Here is an 18180-nt window from a genome sequence, read left to right on the forward strand (position 1 = left end):
CCAAAAGCTCTGAGACTTGGAGACTGTCCTCCGTGATGACCAGAATTGCTTACTGAAATGGCTGCAGCAGCTGTTTTTATATAACGGTTGCCTGCTCCGTAACAGGATTCGGCCTGTTTCCCTTAGCAGGACGCTAAAGTTGATTCGGGACCGGAATCTCAGGTCAAGGCTTTTGGTTAAGGTTGTGTCCTCTGTTTCGTTCCATACCTCCATGCTTAGAAGTTCAACAGAAAAGTACCCCCCCAAAAGCCCTCAAGGTGAAGTATGGCACCCAGGGTCTTAAAGAGAATGACTTTTATTCACAATTTAGAGTCCATTTCAGCCACTACTGAGAGTTGCTGGTGTCACTGCTTCTCTAATTTGTGTTTACATTTTTGAAATGTATTTTTTCTTCATCTTGCCTGAACCCGTGTTCCGCAGAGAACATTTCTGATAAGTAGCAGCAGTGACTTTACGAGCTCCTCCGAACCCCTGGGCGTGGTTCTGTCTCCCTCTAACCCCACAGTGACTGGCTGCTTTCCCTCCCTGGGTGCCACGGCGATGCTGGAGCGGCTTTACTGCGAGCCTCCTCTCCTCCTTCGCGCAGGTTGGAATTAGATAACGAAACAGACAGGTTCTCAGAGATTTTTTACATCCTGATCTAAACTAACTTCTAATTTTACTTGCTTAAAAGTGAGAAAGGTATACTTAAAAATCCTCCAGCGTGGGGAATACTGCCAGGTCTGTTCGTTTGCCTTCTTTGGATTGTTGACAGCCTGCGTGCTTCTGTGGAGTTGGAGGCTCTCAGAGGACTCCCCCACCCCGTGTTTGCGTGTGGCATTCTGAACCCGCCCCCCACTAGTCACTCTTCTGTATCTCAGAAAATTCTCCTCTGAGATACACAGGAGACGTGGATTTTAATGAAAAGAAATATCTGGCATTATGCTTGTGAGATTAGAATTTCCCCCCACATCTTCGATGACTGATTCTTTCCAGGCACCACTGAGATGAGAATCCACTCTCTGTGGTTCTGCAGAGTTGACTTGGGCTGGCATTTTCACAGTGAAATAAATTATTCATGGGTACCACCCAGGGTTCCTTAGTTTTATATTATGAGGAACTTAACAGGCTACAATATCAGGTCTTAAATAAAATTAACTACCCATGCAAGGATGTCACAGTTTCCTCGTTTTGTTTCTCATCCACGTTAAAATGACATCTTCATCAAGTTGCCTAGTCTATAATTCATTAATTTACTCTTGGTATCATACTTTGAAATGAGGCCCACATTAGCATCACGTTTTATACCAGGATCTTTGTATAAAACCAGTCTAGAATTTTAACCATCTGGGTAAATATTCAGCCACATTAAAGACAGTAGGCTTTTATTTTCCTAAACATTCATTTTAAAGCAGCTACTACTCAGACACTTCCAGTACTACAGCCTCCAAAAAAATTTCAGAAAGGAACGACTTAGAAAACTAACTACCTGATTAGAGTCCATAATTTTTGTATCTCAGACTTTGAACTGTCTTTTTACTAATAGTGTTTGAGACAGTAAAATGTCATCTCTTGAACTGGGCCTTGTAGAATCTTGCAGGCTTGGTGATATATATGGCTTTCCTAAAACAGACTGGGCTGAAATTGATACCATGTTTTATTGTTGCTCTTCAAACCTATAGGACTTCTGTGACCATTTTATAATACCTTTATCGAGGCCTTGTCGTGTTAACCGCGTGCCTTGTTTCTTTTGAGCAGACTGTTTCATCGCCCCCCACCCTCTTTCACGTCCTCTCTATGTAATGCCTGCATGTAATCCTTTGAACTTGGCAAGACTTTATTTCACTCCCATTTTCCTTTGTTTTCCTTTCCTCTTGGAAGCCTTTCTCTATTGATGAGAATTTTAAGTTTACAATTACTAACCTTCCCCTCTTCTGGACAAATAATGTTAATTCAAAGAGGACAGATATGCAAAAACTAAGAAACATTTGGTTCACATTCCTTTTTTTTTAACTTTGGGTGTTTTTTTTTTTTTTTTTTTGGTTCCTTTGACCCCCTCAGTTCCCTTTGATTTAATTGTATTTTCTGGTAGTTTCCAATTGTTTGATTTGGAAACAAAGCCTTAATAAGAGTTCTAGTTAATTTTCTGTCTTGTAATTACCGATCTCATTTTTCTGATAATTGGCCACAGCAATTATATGTATATTTACTAATCACATAGGAGGCTGTGCAGTTGTATCTATCTGCCACCATTGATAATGACACGCATATTGCAGAGGTGCTTTTATCATCTTCTTTTTTCCACTACATCAAAGCTATTTCCTCTTGTTCTCAATAATGAATACATGCATGCATTTGACACAGTTGTGTGCTAGAGAAATTGTTTGGCTCCCACCAAATGCTGCATGCTCTGAGTTTCTTGCCTGCAGCGCTGGAAGGTTGTATGTAATGATATATTGCTCATCCAAATGGCCAAAGCACTCCAAAGCACAGTGAGATTAAAATAAGTCATTCCTTTGTTAATTTAAATAGGTGCATGTATCATACTTTGCAGGGCACTTTGTGTAGGGATGTCAGGGAGGAAAAAAGCCGCCGAAAGGTATTTTTAATAGCAAATGAGAATAAATGAGAATGGAGTCATTTGCAGCTGCCAACTTTATGTGGCTCTCTTGTTCCAACTGTAGGTCTAATGAGATGACTGTTAAAGTACTCTGCAGTGTAATTTCATTACATTCTGAGCCGTTACACTATAAACACAGTGGCGCTCTCTGTCATTCTTGAAAAAACTCCTAAATTCTTAAAGCCTTCCTTTGCAAATGGTAATGGGGTTTGCTCCCTGTGTTACCCGGTAGTTGTCGTTTGTTGCCGTGTAGTTTTCTGCTCTCTTGAGTGACTGCCACCTCCACCCTAGTTCTGTTCGTGGGCAAGGTGGGCGTTTTTCATTGTATCCTTAATTCACTGGCTTTCTCACATGATGAGTTTGCCTAGACTGGCAAATAGGCTGAAATTCCTTTTCGGGAAACGGCTTCCCCTATAAAAAGCTTTTCTATTAAAGTGAAAAAAAAACAAAAACCCAACTCTGACACACATGATTCAGTTAGGGGCAAGCAGTTAAGAGCAGCTGTATATACTAATAAATGTAAATAAAAAGAAAAGTGTAAATAGCAAACCCAGTAAAAGAAACAAAGGTCAACACAAGAATAATTTCACAGCTCTTTGTTAATTACAAGACCATTTGTGTGTTACTTAAATAATCATTAATTTCTCATTTACACTTTAGTACCTTCTTTCCTACCCTGTGGCTATCATTGTCCTTTTTTCACCTCCCTTCCCTCTTTGCTTTCATGTTTCTCACCATGGTAAAATGTGTATGGCTTTAAATTTGGCATTTTTACATAAACATGTGGAAGAGCGTGTAGACCGTTTTTTTAATTGGATGAGGCCTTATTTTCCTTTCCACATGGTGGTGAATCCTTGTTATATATTCCTCTTTATATGCTCCTTTGGGATTGGGGGTGGAGGGTATAAAGAAAAGCAATTGTTGTGACTTTTGGTGACTTGTTTTTCCTCCATCCCAGGATTCACCCGTCCTTCCGGTTGGAGAGTTCTCTGAGCCATTTGTACATTTCATCACTCAGTGGTGAGCCCGTTTGCAAACATGCCATGCCCTCAATGTAAATGATACATGCCATTAACTCTGCGGCTCCGTGAGACCTTATGGCTCTCCCTGCTTCCTTTTGGAGACGGGAGGGACTTCGGGGCCTTGGGCAGATGGGGCAGCAAAGCTGAAGAAATTGTTTAAATTATGTAAACGTTATTTACACAAAGGGTCATAAACGTACTTTAGAGGCTTTTTCCTGTTTTAATAAACTGCTGAGAATCAGGCTCCTTCTTTGAGCACAGGTACTGTTGCTATCCAGTTTCCTTTTTAAGAAATACATAATTTTATAGCCCCTATTGAACAGACATATGAAGCTTATTTTTATTAATGTAACCTCAAGTTACCCATAAAAGTGTCTGTCACTTAGTGGAAGCAGCATAGTTTATTAATTCATTGGATTTTCAGTAAATAACTTTTATCTTTGGTTATATTTTAGACACAATAGTGTTGTCCCATTTCATTGAATTTTGATGTTTGAGAGACTATGAAGACACAGTTCCACTAGGCCCACTTTATCCATTATAAGAACTGAGAGAGGAGCCACAGGATTGAGATCCAAGGGGCCCTTAGAGTCTCTAGGCAACCCCTTGTCATTTTATACCTGAGGAAACAGGCATTTTTCTGTCAAGGGTTCTTTTCCAGCCTTCTGCCTTTTTCCTCCCCATAGAATGAAGTTTTCTTTTATTATCCCTTTCACATTATCCACCTCCCCCCTATTCAGAAGGACCCATGTGGTCTTGGAAGGCCTAGTTGCTCCGCTGCCATCCTTCTGCCCTCTCCCTCACCCCAGCAGAGAGAGAGAGAGAGAGAGAGAGAGAGAGACCAAAATGGTTGTACACTGGCCCCTTCCCCTCCCCCCATGATCCATCTGATGATGCCGCTAAAGTGAAACCAAGAAATATTCCTTAATATAAATGTCAAGCTTTATCACCTTTTTGACTAAATGTAATATGTTACCTCTTAATAAAAATGTCTCGTGTAGTTTATATTCCATAGGAGAATATGTGGGGAAGAGAATTTTAACTCCCAACTTCTAAAATTTTTATTAACACTATTTCTGTTTATTTAAAATACTTACATAATATTCCGTAGCTTGTAAAAACTGTTTTCACTCTGCAAACATTTCTTCCAAAATATGCCATGTTGGAAAAAAAGGTACGTATTGGTTAAACACTAGAATCCTAAGCTCATTAATATTAGAGCCATTATCTAGAAATATGTATCAGTCTCCCTTAATTTCCTTTACATGAAATTCCTAGAAACAGAAGCACATGATGGGAATATCCCATTTTGAAATGCAGAAATTCAAAAACAAACCGTGTGATTCCCAAGCTGCCTGGAGCGCCGGGTTTTGGCATCACCCGCTCCGAGATGTTGGATTTGTGCCGTGACCACTGTGCTTATCCTACTATGTGGTCTGAGACCAACCTGGGGGTGGGGCCCTTTCTGAGCAGAGAGGGAGAAAAGCAGATAGGGCTTTGCCTGCCTTCTGTCCCAAAAATTAATCAGCTGTTATATAAAAGTTTTATGGAGACAGAGGGAGGGATAACCTGTGTTGAAATTTCCACAGATGTCAAGCCAAAACAGAAATGATAGTGGGTAATAGCCTTGTTTTCCCAAGAGATACAGCTACTTTGGCATGTCAGATTAAGACTGTTACCAACTCCACTGGCGAGACAGCTTGAATTACTTGCTAATGGATGCACTATTTGAGAGATGCATATGGTTATTTATAGGGAAGGCAAATGTCCTCGATGTCATTAATGGTTCATAACTACGGTTCTTGTTTACCAAATGATCATTAGATCGCTGTACTTAAAAAAAAAAAAATACTGTCAGCAAATGCAGAGATTGTATGAAGGGCTTTTTTTTTCTTGCTTGTTTGAGGTTGCCTTATATAAATAAAAAGTGTCTGTGTGATTTTCCAAGTAATAGGAGCAGCAGTCTCTTTTCATGACTTCATCCCACAGATACTCTGAGTTTAGTATAAATCGGCCATCAAATAGGCAGCTTACCCACAGTTACCTCAGTCCCATGACTGGGTGCTTCATCACGTAGCTAAGTACATGCTATAGCTACTAATTATGACTATTGCACATAAGACAAAATATTTTGCAGGAGGAATGTGATTCTTTAAGCAGCTTAAACTAACGTAACTTTCCGACAGCTGTTTAATGAATTATTAGCTTGCATGGTAGCCAAAATAAATGAAAGTTGAGATAATGTAATAACCCTTTTGTAGCATTATCTAGATACCTGACCTCTTTTATATATTACTTGTCATTTGGAGTAATAATGAAGGAATGAGATGTTTTCTCATTTGACCTAATATTCATGTTTCTTTTCTTATTGTCTTATCCCAGTTACCAAAAAAGAAGTATATTGTTCCCTAACTTTGTTTGAAATGAATTGATAACTGAGTCAGGAAACGAACATTGCTGCTTTTTTTTTCACATTAGTTTCAGAAGTAGAATTAGGATAAATTTAAATTCATTCTTTATCTGTATTGCAAGAGTAACTCCCCCCAAAAAATCTTTGCGTTTTTGATTCATGAGATTCCCCCAAAATCTGATTAATTGAAGGTCAAAATAAAAGAAAGGGAATACATGCTAATGCTTTGGCCAAGAATTGAACATGATGAATTTTGAAAACATTCAAATTCCAGGAGAAATAGCCCATGGTGGAAATTATAGCACAGATTTACAAGTGATATAGGTAATATGAGTTTTTCTCTTACAGCATGAGAAAACAACCAAAAGAAAGGCCAGCACCTGAGGAATTGATGGTAAGTAGACTTTTTTAGTTATATTAGAATTCTCCAGTTACATATCTGTGCTTAACATTCTGTTAAAAGGACCAGAATGGGATTTAAAGCATCCACAGACTCAGCAAAGCCAATATTATTTACTTCATTTCAGTGGGTGCTTTTGAAGCTCACATCCTCAGATAGTAGTTTTCACTTCTTAAAAACCCATCACCAATTTGAAACTTCATGCAGAATTCTTTTCCTTTGCCTCACACTCAAGGGTCACAAGTTAATCTAGGTTATTCCTTGTCCTCATTTGCTATTACAGCCTCTCAGAATTCAGAGGATTGGTAACAGAGAAGATAGTCAGCATATTAAGTTTTTAGTGCAGTCCTACAGGAAATTCTGAATGTGGCGTGGAGTCCTCTTGGATTCATGTAGAATGAAATTAGATTGGCTGCAAAAGATCAAGTTAATGTGAATCTTTGGCCTTTCCTCAGAAAGACAACTATAAGCCTGCAAGTGCTGTGTTCTCAGCTCCAAGGACGCTTTCTTTGATTGCAAATGACAGTTTTTAGTCAAGCAGGGAGAGGAACAGAGACGTTCCCTAACAATTCCCAAATGGTCATTTATTTAGTGCAGATTGTTGATTTGACAACGCAGAAGCTGTTAGAATAACGTTAGCATCAAGCATTAATAAATAATAATTATAGTCTACTCTTTCTAATGTTTTGCATACCATTCCCTGTCTTCAGATTATTGCAATCAGGACAAATTCTGACTAGTTTTCTCTCATCACTTTAAATAATAATCATTTTAAAGATATCGGTTCAAAGGTTTTTAGCCTTTGTATTTCATCCTTATAAATACTCTAAGCACCCAAACTTCTGTATAATACAGATTTCATCCCCAAATATAAAATAGCCATATGTTTCCCTTTTAATTCGTAAGTGCTTTCCAGGAAGGTAGTTTTCTTCTTCATGTTAACCTTGGAGCAAAATCTCAGTTTTCAGGGTAGTTTCAAGTTAAAGTTCACCCCTAAAACCCCTGCAATTTATAACTGTGCAGGTTTCATGTCTAGAATAAACTGGTCTTTTTTTTTTTTTTTTTTTGACGGGGGCGGATCTCTGATGGTTGGGAAATTCATGCAGTTAGTCACATTTGAGGAAACTTGGAACAGGTTCTAGAGATGGAGACCCATTTACCTTGTACATTATCATGGTATGGCTGGATAGCTCAGCTATTAAAACAAAGGAATAGGGTTTCATAAAACAGATATCTATTTGTAAATGCATGTTTCAATGCTGCAGTGAGTTGGCCACTTATAAATAAAACATCTGCAGATCGTACATACACTCATAAATGCATCCGGATGTATCTGTTGGTAGGGAACACCACTCCAGGGTGGCAAGTTGTAAAGATAAGGCTGAAGGGTGAGTCCTTTCAGTGCCTTGAAAGCAAGCATATGTGGCTGTCTGTGTGTGGAGAGAGATGAGGAATATGTATTTCGATATATCTGTTTACAACTATACACCCTGGTGTGTGCCGTCCCATATTTTTAATTAATAAATGTCAATAAATCAATAAAATACAATGAAAAATTGTCACAGGAAGCACTATCCTATACTTAATTTAACATTATTTCTAGTACTGCTCACAGTTTGATTTAAATGAGCTTATTCCCCTAGGTATAGCAATAGTGAGGCACCCCCTGGCTTAGTACAGGCTCAGTGAGGGGGCAGGAAACAATGGAATGTGTGTGAGGCTCCTGTGGTCAAGGGGGTTGAGCCCTGCTCCCCTTTGGCCAAAATATTGGGCCCAGAAGGGGATAGGAAAGAAAGTGGGCTGTCCCTGGCTTGAGGAACCTGAGTCACATCCTAGGGACCCCCTTAAGAAACCAGTCTCTTTATTCCTTCCAGCATATTAATAGCTTTAATTTTTCCTTTTCCCTCTCCATCTACAACCTGTTTGGTGGTGCTCCCATCTGGAAGCTGAGCGCATCCTCTGGAATGCATGAACTGTAGAGCCCATTTGTCACGGGGGGGGGGGGGGCTGCCTTTCACAAAAAGAGCAGTGTATCTCCCAAGCGTGGTGACTCCACCCAGCAGGGTACCAACATGGTCTGCACAGCTTGGGCCACATCAGCTGTGAGGCCCGCAGGGTTGTTGAGGTTTCCCTATGGGCCTGCATTTTGCAAATCAAAGGGAGAGCATCAGAGGTGAAGTCGGGTGGAAATATGGAAAGTTACGGATTTGCCATCACGGAACTCTTACATGAACTTGGGTGTGACCCTGACCACCAGTGAACACAGCAAGTCCCAGCCTAAGTAAATCAGAATGCAGGGAGAGGTGTGCCCAAACACCCTCACCTGTGGGCCTGGGCCTTACACTTAGCAGGCACTCAAGTGGTTTTTGTTGTTCTATTTGGTGGAGTCACCTCATATACCAGAATACCCAAGTCTTAAAAATCATCATCTTTGCAATTTTTGACCATATCATTCTTAAAGATGACATGTAAAACTCAAGTTTAGACGCTAGAGGCTATTAAAATCCCAATGTTAGAATTCATTTAGTTGTTTAGCTGTTTAATTCTCTCTGGTTGGCGTGGTTGTTCCTAAGATGGCTACAGTTTTTCTGTTCTAAGTGGAAATGTTTTAAAATTGGACCAAGAACTTGCCTTAATGCTCACATTTGGGGGAGGCCAGGGTCCACATGAACTGGTACCGTTTTCTGGCATGTAGCCCTTAAGCTACATAAAGAATTAACTCAGAAGTCTCATCATCGGCATCCACATCATCTTGGGAGATCTCAGAACCAGGTAGACAGCTGATTCAGTAGATATTTATAGACCATTATGTGCAAAGTCCTGTGCTAGACTCAGCAGAAGATGCAGGATAAGCTTCACACGTACAGTGTTGCAGGGGGTAGGGCAAGTATACAAATAATTAGAATAAACTAAGTACTATAAAAGAATTGCAGAGTTCTTTGGGGATCCATATGGGGAAATGGGGAAAAGCTATATGGAGAAGTTAGCATTTGAAAACAGCCTTTGGAGGATGGATTGAATTTTAATAGAGAGTTTGCAAGGGGTCATTCCAGGCAGAGGAAAGGATGGGCAAAGCGTGAGTGTGTCGAGTCCCCAAACCTTTTCAGAGCAATGTGAAACCTCTAGTGCTTGCTGGAACAGAAATTCCATTGACATTGGCCTCATGGAGTTACAAACCCACAAAGGTAGAGCTCAAATAGGCAGTATATTCACCACCAGCTGGGCAATCTGTTAAGAAATTCCACTTCTAATAGAAGGAACCCTAGTACCCAGATCTGAAAACTTTGACTTGACATAGAAGCAGCACACCCACCCATAAGTACCTTTTTTCTTGAGTTAATTCTTTTGAGTGGACTCTATTCAGTTATAGGGAAGTCCTTCATCCTTGGGGAAGATCTGACCTTTCTTCAATTCTTTAAGAGTTATTGCATGCATCAGGAGTCAGCTTTAAACCCAGCAAAGGAAAACCAGCCATGCAGGCAGCCCCAGGAGCATTTGGCATGCTGACACAGCCAGACAGATAGGAACCCCACACACACTCTTTCTGTTCCTGTGACGATGATTCCGTAATTAAAGAACCCACTTTTAAATCACTCCGATGTAAAGCACAGGAAAGACCTATATCATTGCTGCCCCAGCTCTGTGACTGAAGACCAACAAACCTAGAAAAAAGTTTCCAGGCTGTAGAAACTCTGAGGAGGTGGCAGACGGTGTTCAGAGGCTTCAGACAACCAAGCAAACGTGTCACAGCTTATGTGGGAAAAGGGCAGCTTCTGCCAGTCAGAAAGGATTGATGGGATTGCAGCAAGAGGGGAGAGGACGATGATGCGAAGGCGGTAGGGAAAGTTTCCCAAAATGTCAATAATCAGATTGAGGGAAGCAAAAAATTAAGAATCATACCCCTGCACTCAGGGACAGAGACAACCTGAGGTGAAGCCACAGAGATGGAGAGGTGCGTGGCTGGCTTGGCTATGCAAATTATATGTTTACATATTTTTAAGTAAAAGGGACAGGTGAGCAACCTTACTCTATAGACCATCTGCTTGTGTAAACCACAGAGAATTCCTTCTGCCGAATTAATCTTCCTTTCGGGTTCTTTTGTAGCGAAGGTCAGGCGGATTTAGCAGGGAAGCTTCCTTTCCCTTGTCAGCAGCTCTCCAATCCCTCCCCACTTCTGTGTCTTCATCTGCAAAATGAAGGGGATGGACCAGATCAGCAATCCTTGACCTAGGGTCTGTGACTTCATTCAGGAAGTCTGTTAGAGCCCCTGAAATTACATCCAAAATTGTATATGCATGTGGCGATTTGCATTTTTTTAAAGAAGAATTCATGGCTGTCATCAGTTTTTCAAAGGGGACCGTGACCCTAAGTGATCGTTCAGCTCCCTCACTACCTTCCCACTCTGGTAGTTAGAGCTCTGCAGCCAGGACAGGACAAGCCTCTCAGGAGGGAGGCATTCGTTTGGAGGGTGAAACGCTTGCTTGGGGGGAAGGGAAGGAAAGGGAAGGGCCCTCCCTGTGGGACTCGGCAGGGCTTCCCACCAGCTCTCAGGTGGCCCTTCAACCTCTCAGCCTACCCTGAACGTGGGCCTTGATTCGAGCAGGGAAGGTGTGGGCCATGGGCTCCTATGCAGTTACAATTTGGATTCAGAGCGCTGTAGATCCTTCTATGCATTTAGAGTGTTTCCAGAAGCTTTCCATGTCTAAGCTCTATTTAATGGAATCTATGCATAGTAAGTAATCAGGTCAGAAGAAGCAGCATCCCGGTTTGAGATCAATCGCTGGCTAATACTTTAGCTAGGCCACTTTATTATCTCATGCTGATCCGATTGCCATTCTCCTCCTCCTTTGTCCCATGCACTTTGACTGTGGTAAAAGTACGTATCACATACATATTAAAAACATATACCCATTCTATCTGTATGTAAATGCATGAGGCACAGCTGGATATTGCAGAGGAGTTTGATTTACTAATAGTTATTATCTGTTCTAGCTGTTCAGTGGCAGAGAGAATTTCAGAGAAACGAGCTGGCGCAGAAATTGTCTTTATGCTATAACTATACTGCTTTAGTAATTGTTTAAAAACATGACTTTTCTCCTTAGGTTCTAATAATGCCTGTTATTTTGTGCATTTCCTTGTACATTCCAGAGTAGGGCGTCCTCGGTTAGCATTTCCTCAGCTTTGGTTTTCTATCCAGGCGCCTGAGAAGAAACACAGAGTGCAGTTTGCAATTGAAATTTGACGTTTTGCTTAGAAAGCAAGTAAATAGTGGGACTGGAAATACAAGAGAAGCAGGTGTGGGTCTTGAGGGAGGGGTGTCAGTTATAATCAAAATAGTGCTTTTAGATTTTTTTTTCCTTCGTCTAAATCCCAGCAGCTGCAAACTTGAAGGCATCTCACTTCTCAGGAAAGGCTGTATGTATTGAAGGTGGTATTGTTTGGGGGCTAATAAACACCAAACTGCTCCAGAAAAATCTGTTTAAACATTTAATTACTTGCAAAGAGATGTTAACTTGTTTAATTCCTCTAAATTAAATTGTCACTGGTAGCTTTTCTGCTTATCCAAACCTGATTGTAATTACATTTTCAGATAGATTGGTGGGTTGTTCTCTAAGTTAATCAAGGTATGTGATAAATTGGGCATCTGCATGGTCCCTTTTAAAAATCGGAAAAACCACCACATTAGAATTTTTCTCTCCAGCACTCAAATTCTGGTGTGACTTCTGGGTTTAGACCAAATGGCTTTGTTCACCATTGTGGGACCCAAAGCGACAAAATGCATGGGACGATTAAGGAGCTGATTTTATTCAGGCACTTGCAATAGGGAGAATGTTTATTAATGAGGAATGTCTCAAAGCAACTGGAGGGGGCCAAGGTTATGGAGGCAGGTGAACAAGGGAGTCATCCGCCAGTCTTAGGAAGTCATGAAGAAGGATGGAAAGGGGTCTTATCTCTGTGTGAGCAGGATGGTCCTTTGTAGCTAACAAGAGAGTAGGGAGATTCCTCACCTGTTACTCCTTTCTGGGAGTACAGGGCTCAGATAAAATTCAGCATTATCACCTCATTCTACTAACTGGATCAAAAGTGAGTTCGGTTTATTTTGACCCAGGGCTTACAGGTGTCCTAAGTACAAATATGAGGAAAGGCACGTTTCTGCAGCCCCCTTGCATAGTGCTCACGGACCATGTGCTTGCAATCTAAGCTTTTTAAGATACTAATGTTGGTTTATACCAAGGGGGGAGGGGGTGGGTAGGATGAATTGGGAGATTGGGATTGACATATATACACTATTGATACTATGTATAAAATAGATAACTAATGAGAACCTACTGTATAGCACAGGGAACTCTACTCAGTGTTCTGTGGTGATTTAAATGGGAAGGAAATCCAAAAAAAAGGGGATATATGTATACGTCTAGCTTATTCACTTTGCTGTACAGTAGAAACACAATATTGTAAAGCAATTGTACTCCAATAAAAAGTTTTTTAAAATATCATATAAGATAAATTTTTTAAAAAGATACTAGTGATGGTTTAATAAGCAATTCTGAACTTGGTGGTAGTTTAGTACCTTTAGCTAGTTTGTTGCCTCATACGGAGCATGTTTTAAAATAGACCGTTAGGGCCAGACTTACGTGTGTGTCTGGCTTCCAGTTCTTGCAGACATCAGTTTTGCTTTTGGTTATTCATTTGGAGGTGCACGTCAGCTTATTGGCCAAGGCACCCCAAATTTGCAGGGGGAAACCCTGGATAGGATTGAAAAACTTCAACTAAATATTTTCTTCGAGCACAAAAGGCATCACAGAAGCCTGGGGGCCAGTTGACAACCACGTAATGATTTTATTTTTTTTCCAAGTTCTGAAGGCCATTAAAATCATCTGTTTGTGTCTGCTTATAAATAGGAATCCACTAGTAAGAAGTTGATTTTAGCTTTTAATTGCACATAATTACAACGGCAGAATCACTGTCTGGATGCTTGAGATCACACTAAATCAGACAGCTTTAATTTGAATTTTTGATGACATGTTAGCACTTCAGCAAGAACAGAGAGATTATAACCCCAGAAAACAAGCTTTGTTTTTCCACAGACGTGACTGCTTAATCTCTTCACGAGACTTTAGCAGATAAATACATGTGTGTTAAGTGTGTGTGTGTTTATATACATGCACATAGCAAGAGAGCTACAGATAGATAAAATCTGTCATTCCTTGATCATGGCAGTCTGACAGTTTTAATTTCCCAGTTTAGGATAACTTTTTTCCTCCATCAGTCAAGTCAGATCTCTTAATATGGTGATGATTTGCCTGTTTAAGATTGCGGTTTTTTTGAACTCCTGCCTGCAAGGCTTCTTTCTTGTTTTACTGGGCTGACTGTCATCTTCCCAGCATCACATTTCGAGGCACAATAAGGCTGCATAGACCACAGGAACAGTTTGGTTATCTTGGTTGCCGTAACGTGGATCAGTGGGGCCGCTTTTCAGTGTTCTGCCACATTCACAGCGGCTAAGCTGGCTCTTTAGAGTATGTTGTTACATTCCTTCCTCCTTTGACGCTACTCAACTCACGGGGAGTTTCTGTTATTTGGGTGATGGCCTCAGCCTAGGATTCTCTCCTCTCTGCTGTCCTTGAACTTCTCCATCCTCCTCCCTGCAGCCTTCCCTACTCTTCCCCTTCACAGTGCTTGCTCCCTTCTCGGAAGCCCTCCACCATTTATTGCCTCTAACTTGAAACAGCGATTAATTACATAAATTATATATTCATGGTAGATTCACAGATTGGTTCATACAGTATGGTGATTCCTAACTCGGGCAACTCCTCAGAACCATCTGAGTGGGTTAAAAAAAAAAAGGCTGGATCTCAACCCAGATCAAAGAATCTCTGACATTTGGGCCAGGGAGCAGGTACGGGGGGTTTTTGTTGTTTTTAAAAGCTCTCCAGGTGAAACTCACTGGTTTGATACCTTTTTTCTCCAACTAGATTGTAAGTTGCCTTGAAGGAGGAGCATGATCTTTAATTCAGTTCCTAGCTTGGTCCTATGCTGCTGTCATTCAGGCGAGTTCTCTGTTCTGATTAAAAAGAAGAGAAACCACGATTGATTATTATTCTTTGCATGTGCCATTTGTATTCTAATCCATTTCAGTAAAACACTGTACTAGACATAAAGACAAGACATGTCCCTTGTTCTGCAGGAACTCAGAGTAAAGTTGAGGAAACTCACCCAAGAACAAGCCATCCCTGGACTCTGTGATATTCAGTGTAAGTTAGGATGGCCATATTAGAACTACATGGTCTGATCAGAGGTTTTTGTTTGACTTCCTGCTATGAGAGGTCATGTGGGTAAAATCATTTGGTGCCAAAATAATGGAATGTCTAGGATGTTGCAGTGTTTGCAGGGATACCATTCAAAGCTTTTAACAACCAGTATAGCCAGACCCATCAGAACAGGCACTAGGGTTTGGCTGTACACCCTGGAAGTACGGGAAGAGCAAGAAAGTGTAAAGCAGGCCTTGCTCAGTGGCACCTGTGATCTTTGGCGTGTGTTCTGACCACTTGGGAATTCACCTTTGACAATTAAATCCAAATCAAGAGGTCATTAGAGAGTCAAGACTTAGAGGAGACCACCTGGCCAGCACCATCTTTGCCGGGTTAGATTGATGGCAGGGGACCCCTAGGTCTTTATCAGCATATCAGATGTGGGCCACCCCGCGCCCCCCAGCTCTCGGGGATAGTGGATTAGGTTGAAAAATCTGGAGACAGCCACTTGTGGGGGAAATACAAAAGGATCTTGAAGCCCAGTCTCTGTGATTTGGGAATCGCCATTGAAAGCGGCCAACTTGTTTTCCTGTGAGTACACTCCAGTAAATAGATGCAGTTCTTATCAATAATTAATGAGTCTAACCAGGAATTTCAAGGGCTGGAAAAATATTAGAAGCCTCCTATTTACAGTTGTAACCAGCTGGATTTGTTTAATGGGTTGTTTGCTTTTTAATTTGTAGCAGTTTCGAGAGAGACCTTTGGGGACCGCGAGCCTTGTGGTTTCAGTGAGGCCTTCAGTAGATACACAGCTATTTGGGGGCCAAATCTGCCTGCAGATAACTTGAGGTTCACTTGGCCATTTAGAGACTGCAGAAAGGCAGTGGAGACATTTGGGCCTTCTGTCCTCTATTCGATTTTCAAGATTAGAATTAAACATTAGGCCGTGGTCTACCGAGAGACATTTGCCGGAGTGTGGACTAGTTTCTTCCCAGTATCCTGGTTTACCATTTCTCTGTTCTCTTAATATAAATGGTCACTGATTCTGAAGTAGGAGACTAGGTACCATTCATTTATTCGTGCAAAGATTCCCTTGATACAAATAAAAATGGAATTTTCAAATGTAACCCGATTAACTCTTAATTGTATACCAATAGCCTGTGTGTGTCTCAGCTCCCTCAGAAGGCTTCTGAATGGCCTGCATCTCTTTTTAAACTTGGGGGGAGGATTCAATTAATAGCAGGACTTTCTAATTGTGGGATTGTTGTGGAGTTGACAAAAATTTGTATAAATAGGGTACATTTTTCCACTGAAGAGGGCTGTGCTGAGACATTTTTAATTGGATTTTCATGGTGATTGACAGCTTTTGATTATGACAGTAACTTTATTTGGCTGGACTGCTTTAGCCTCTTGTTCAGATTTTTCCATCAAAGCCCTTTTTTATCCTCTGAATCCCCGGTGGAGCAGCAGTCATTGTGGAAGAGCCTTTTAGCACCTTTGTTGTAGCCATCCCTGGTGATGATTGGGCCCAGCTGGTAGTAGATAAGAAAATGTTCCTTTCACAAAGAGGCTGTGTCTCCCGCCTCTGCGGTTTCAATAATTTTAAGAGCCCCCCAAACCTGTTGAGGATTAGAAGTAGCTTTAGATGTGAAATGAGTGTTAAGTATTAGTAATCGGGAGATTAGGGCCCCAGGGACAGTGAGAGATAAACAACTGCAATTAAGGCAAATCTGCCGATGTAAACAAAATTTAGCAGAAACAGATGCCCTAACCATTTTAGGGCATTGATTTGAGGGCACCGAGGAATCGATTTTTGTCTTGTTTACACTTTCAAACCCCGGTGATATACTGGAAGGCTAAATATTTCATACAGCCTGGTTTTAGTTAATTTTTTTTCCAGCGCCTCACAGTAGGTGCCTCTCTTCTCGCAGTGACCAGGCCTGAGTTTATGCAGCATTCACAGGGAGCAGCTAATTGTCTATGAAGGGCCCCCATGTTTAAATGGGCTTGACAGGAATTTAAATTTTGTTTCAATCAACCCCTGTGCTCACAGCCTGCTCCAGTTTCTAATTTTTAAATTAAACATGATTTTTTTTTTTTTTTTTTTTAAGCCACAGGCTTGCCTCTGCAATACTCTCGCTCTAACTCTGGGGAAGGCAAATTGGCAACCCTGGAATACTGGCTTTTTGCAGGGCCTGAGGCACCAGCTCCAGGGCTGGAAAATTCTTTCTCCAAAAGGAGCTTTTCCTTCCCCTGTCCGGGAGGTCAGCAGAGCTTTGGCTGGGCAGCTCAGCTTCCTGCCTTCAGAAATGGCCCCCTTTCCAGCTCTCCTGTGCAGGCAGCAGTGCGCATCATCTGGAAAGTGGGTTAAGTACCAAAGGAAGGCGTAAGGCTAGCTTTTGGGGGGCTGGCTGAATTGTAACCCATTGCACGTCTAGTGCAGATTTGTATTTCAGCAGCCTTTTCTGCCCTTGTGCGACAGGGAGACAGTGTCAGACCCGTGCGTCTCAGTACACACTCACCGTTTTTCTTTGCTGAGTATCTGCTCTGGGTAGAGCATCCAGCCTGATGCCGAGGAAGCAGTCAGCCCTGAGTCCTGCCCTCAACCAGCTTACAGTCTAGCAAGGAAGATGAGGATTTGAACAGCCAAGCACAGGATAGATTGTTAGACTCGCCAAAGGCCCTCCCCCACCTGCTCCTGCCCACCTTCAGCTGCCCCTCCACCTCATGGCACTCCTGTACACGCAGCCTGCACTCTAACAGTCCCCTAATGCGTGAGCCTCACATGGTCACGTCTTTGCTTGTGCTGTTTCTTCGGCAAGAATGCCCTTTCCTCACGTCCACGTGGTGAACTCCTACTCAGCCTCCAAGACTCAACTGGCATAGCCTCTGTGAAGCTTTCTCCAGCCTGCTTCAGTAAGGTTGCTGGCTTCCTGTTGTATGTCACCCTTCTTTCTGGCAAGTACCTGTATCAGTGCACTTTTCACACTTCGTGGTGGTAACTTAACAGCCCCTAAACAAGAAGAAGAGATCATGTCTTCTTTGTTTTGTATCCTCAGCATCTAGCCCAATCCCTAGCCCCGAGTTGAATGCTCAATAAATAGTTACGAATTGAAATGATCTGAATTGAACAGGTACAGTGAGTTCTGGGGAAGGGTGTCTGGGGAGGCTTTGTGAGTGGGGTGACAAATGAGCCAGACCTTGCAGGACATTGGGGTACTTATGTGAGTGTATTACTTTCTGCACACATGTGAAACACAGCCTAGATCCAATGTCCGTACGGGTCAGAATCCGCACTACACCTTATTTCCTCTGAAATTACTTGAAAGAAATTGGAGCAACAACTGCGTACAACTTGGGGCTGCAGATAAATTCAGAAAGGCTTCTAATTTTTTTTTTTTCCGGTACGCGGGCCTCTCACTGTTGTGGCCTCTCCCGTTGCGGAGCACAGGCTCCGGACGCGCAGGCTCAGCGGCCATGGCTCGCGGGCCCAGCCG

The 18180-nt window shown here is 41.8% G+C and overlaps 1 protein-coding gene across 3 annotated transcripts in view; it reads left to right on the top strand.

Annotated features, from left to right (window-relative positions):
* The window catches only part of MAP2K5 (mitogen-activated protein kinase kinase 5), a 266164-nt gene that overhangs the window by 223155 nt on the left and 24829 nt on the right, over positions 1-18180 (top strand). For all 3 annotated transcript variants that reach the window (XM_067751737.1, XM_067751743.1, XM_067751752.1), the window contains 2 exons: positions 3558-3619; positions 6380-6425. In XM_067751737.1, coding sequence (XP_067607838.1) covers positions 3558-3619; positions 6380-6425 — 108 coding nt within the window. The remainder of the gene's footprint in view (positions 1-3557; positions 3620-6379; positions 6426-18180) is intronic.

The sequence above is a fragment of the Pseudorca crassidens genome, chromosome 1 (genome assembly GCF_039906515.1).
Source record: "Pseudorca crassidens isolate mPseCra1 chromosome 1, mPseCra1.hap1, whole genome shotgun sequence".
In the NCBI taxonomy this organism is placed as follows: Eukaryota; Metazoa; Chordata; class Mammalia; order Artiodactyla; family Delphinidae; genus Pseudorca; species Pseudorca crassidens.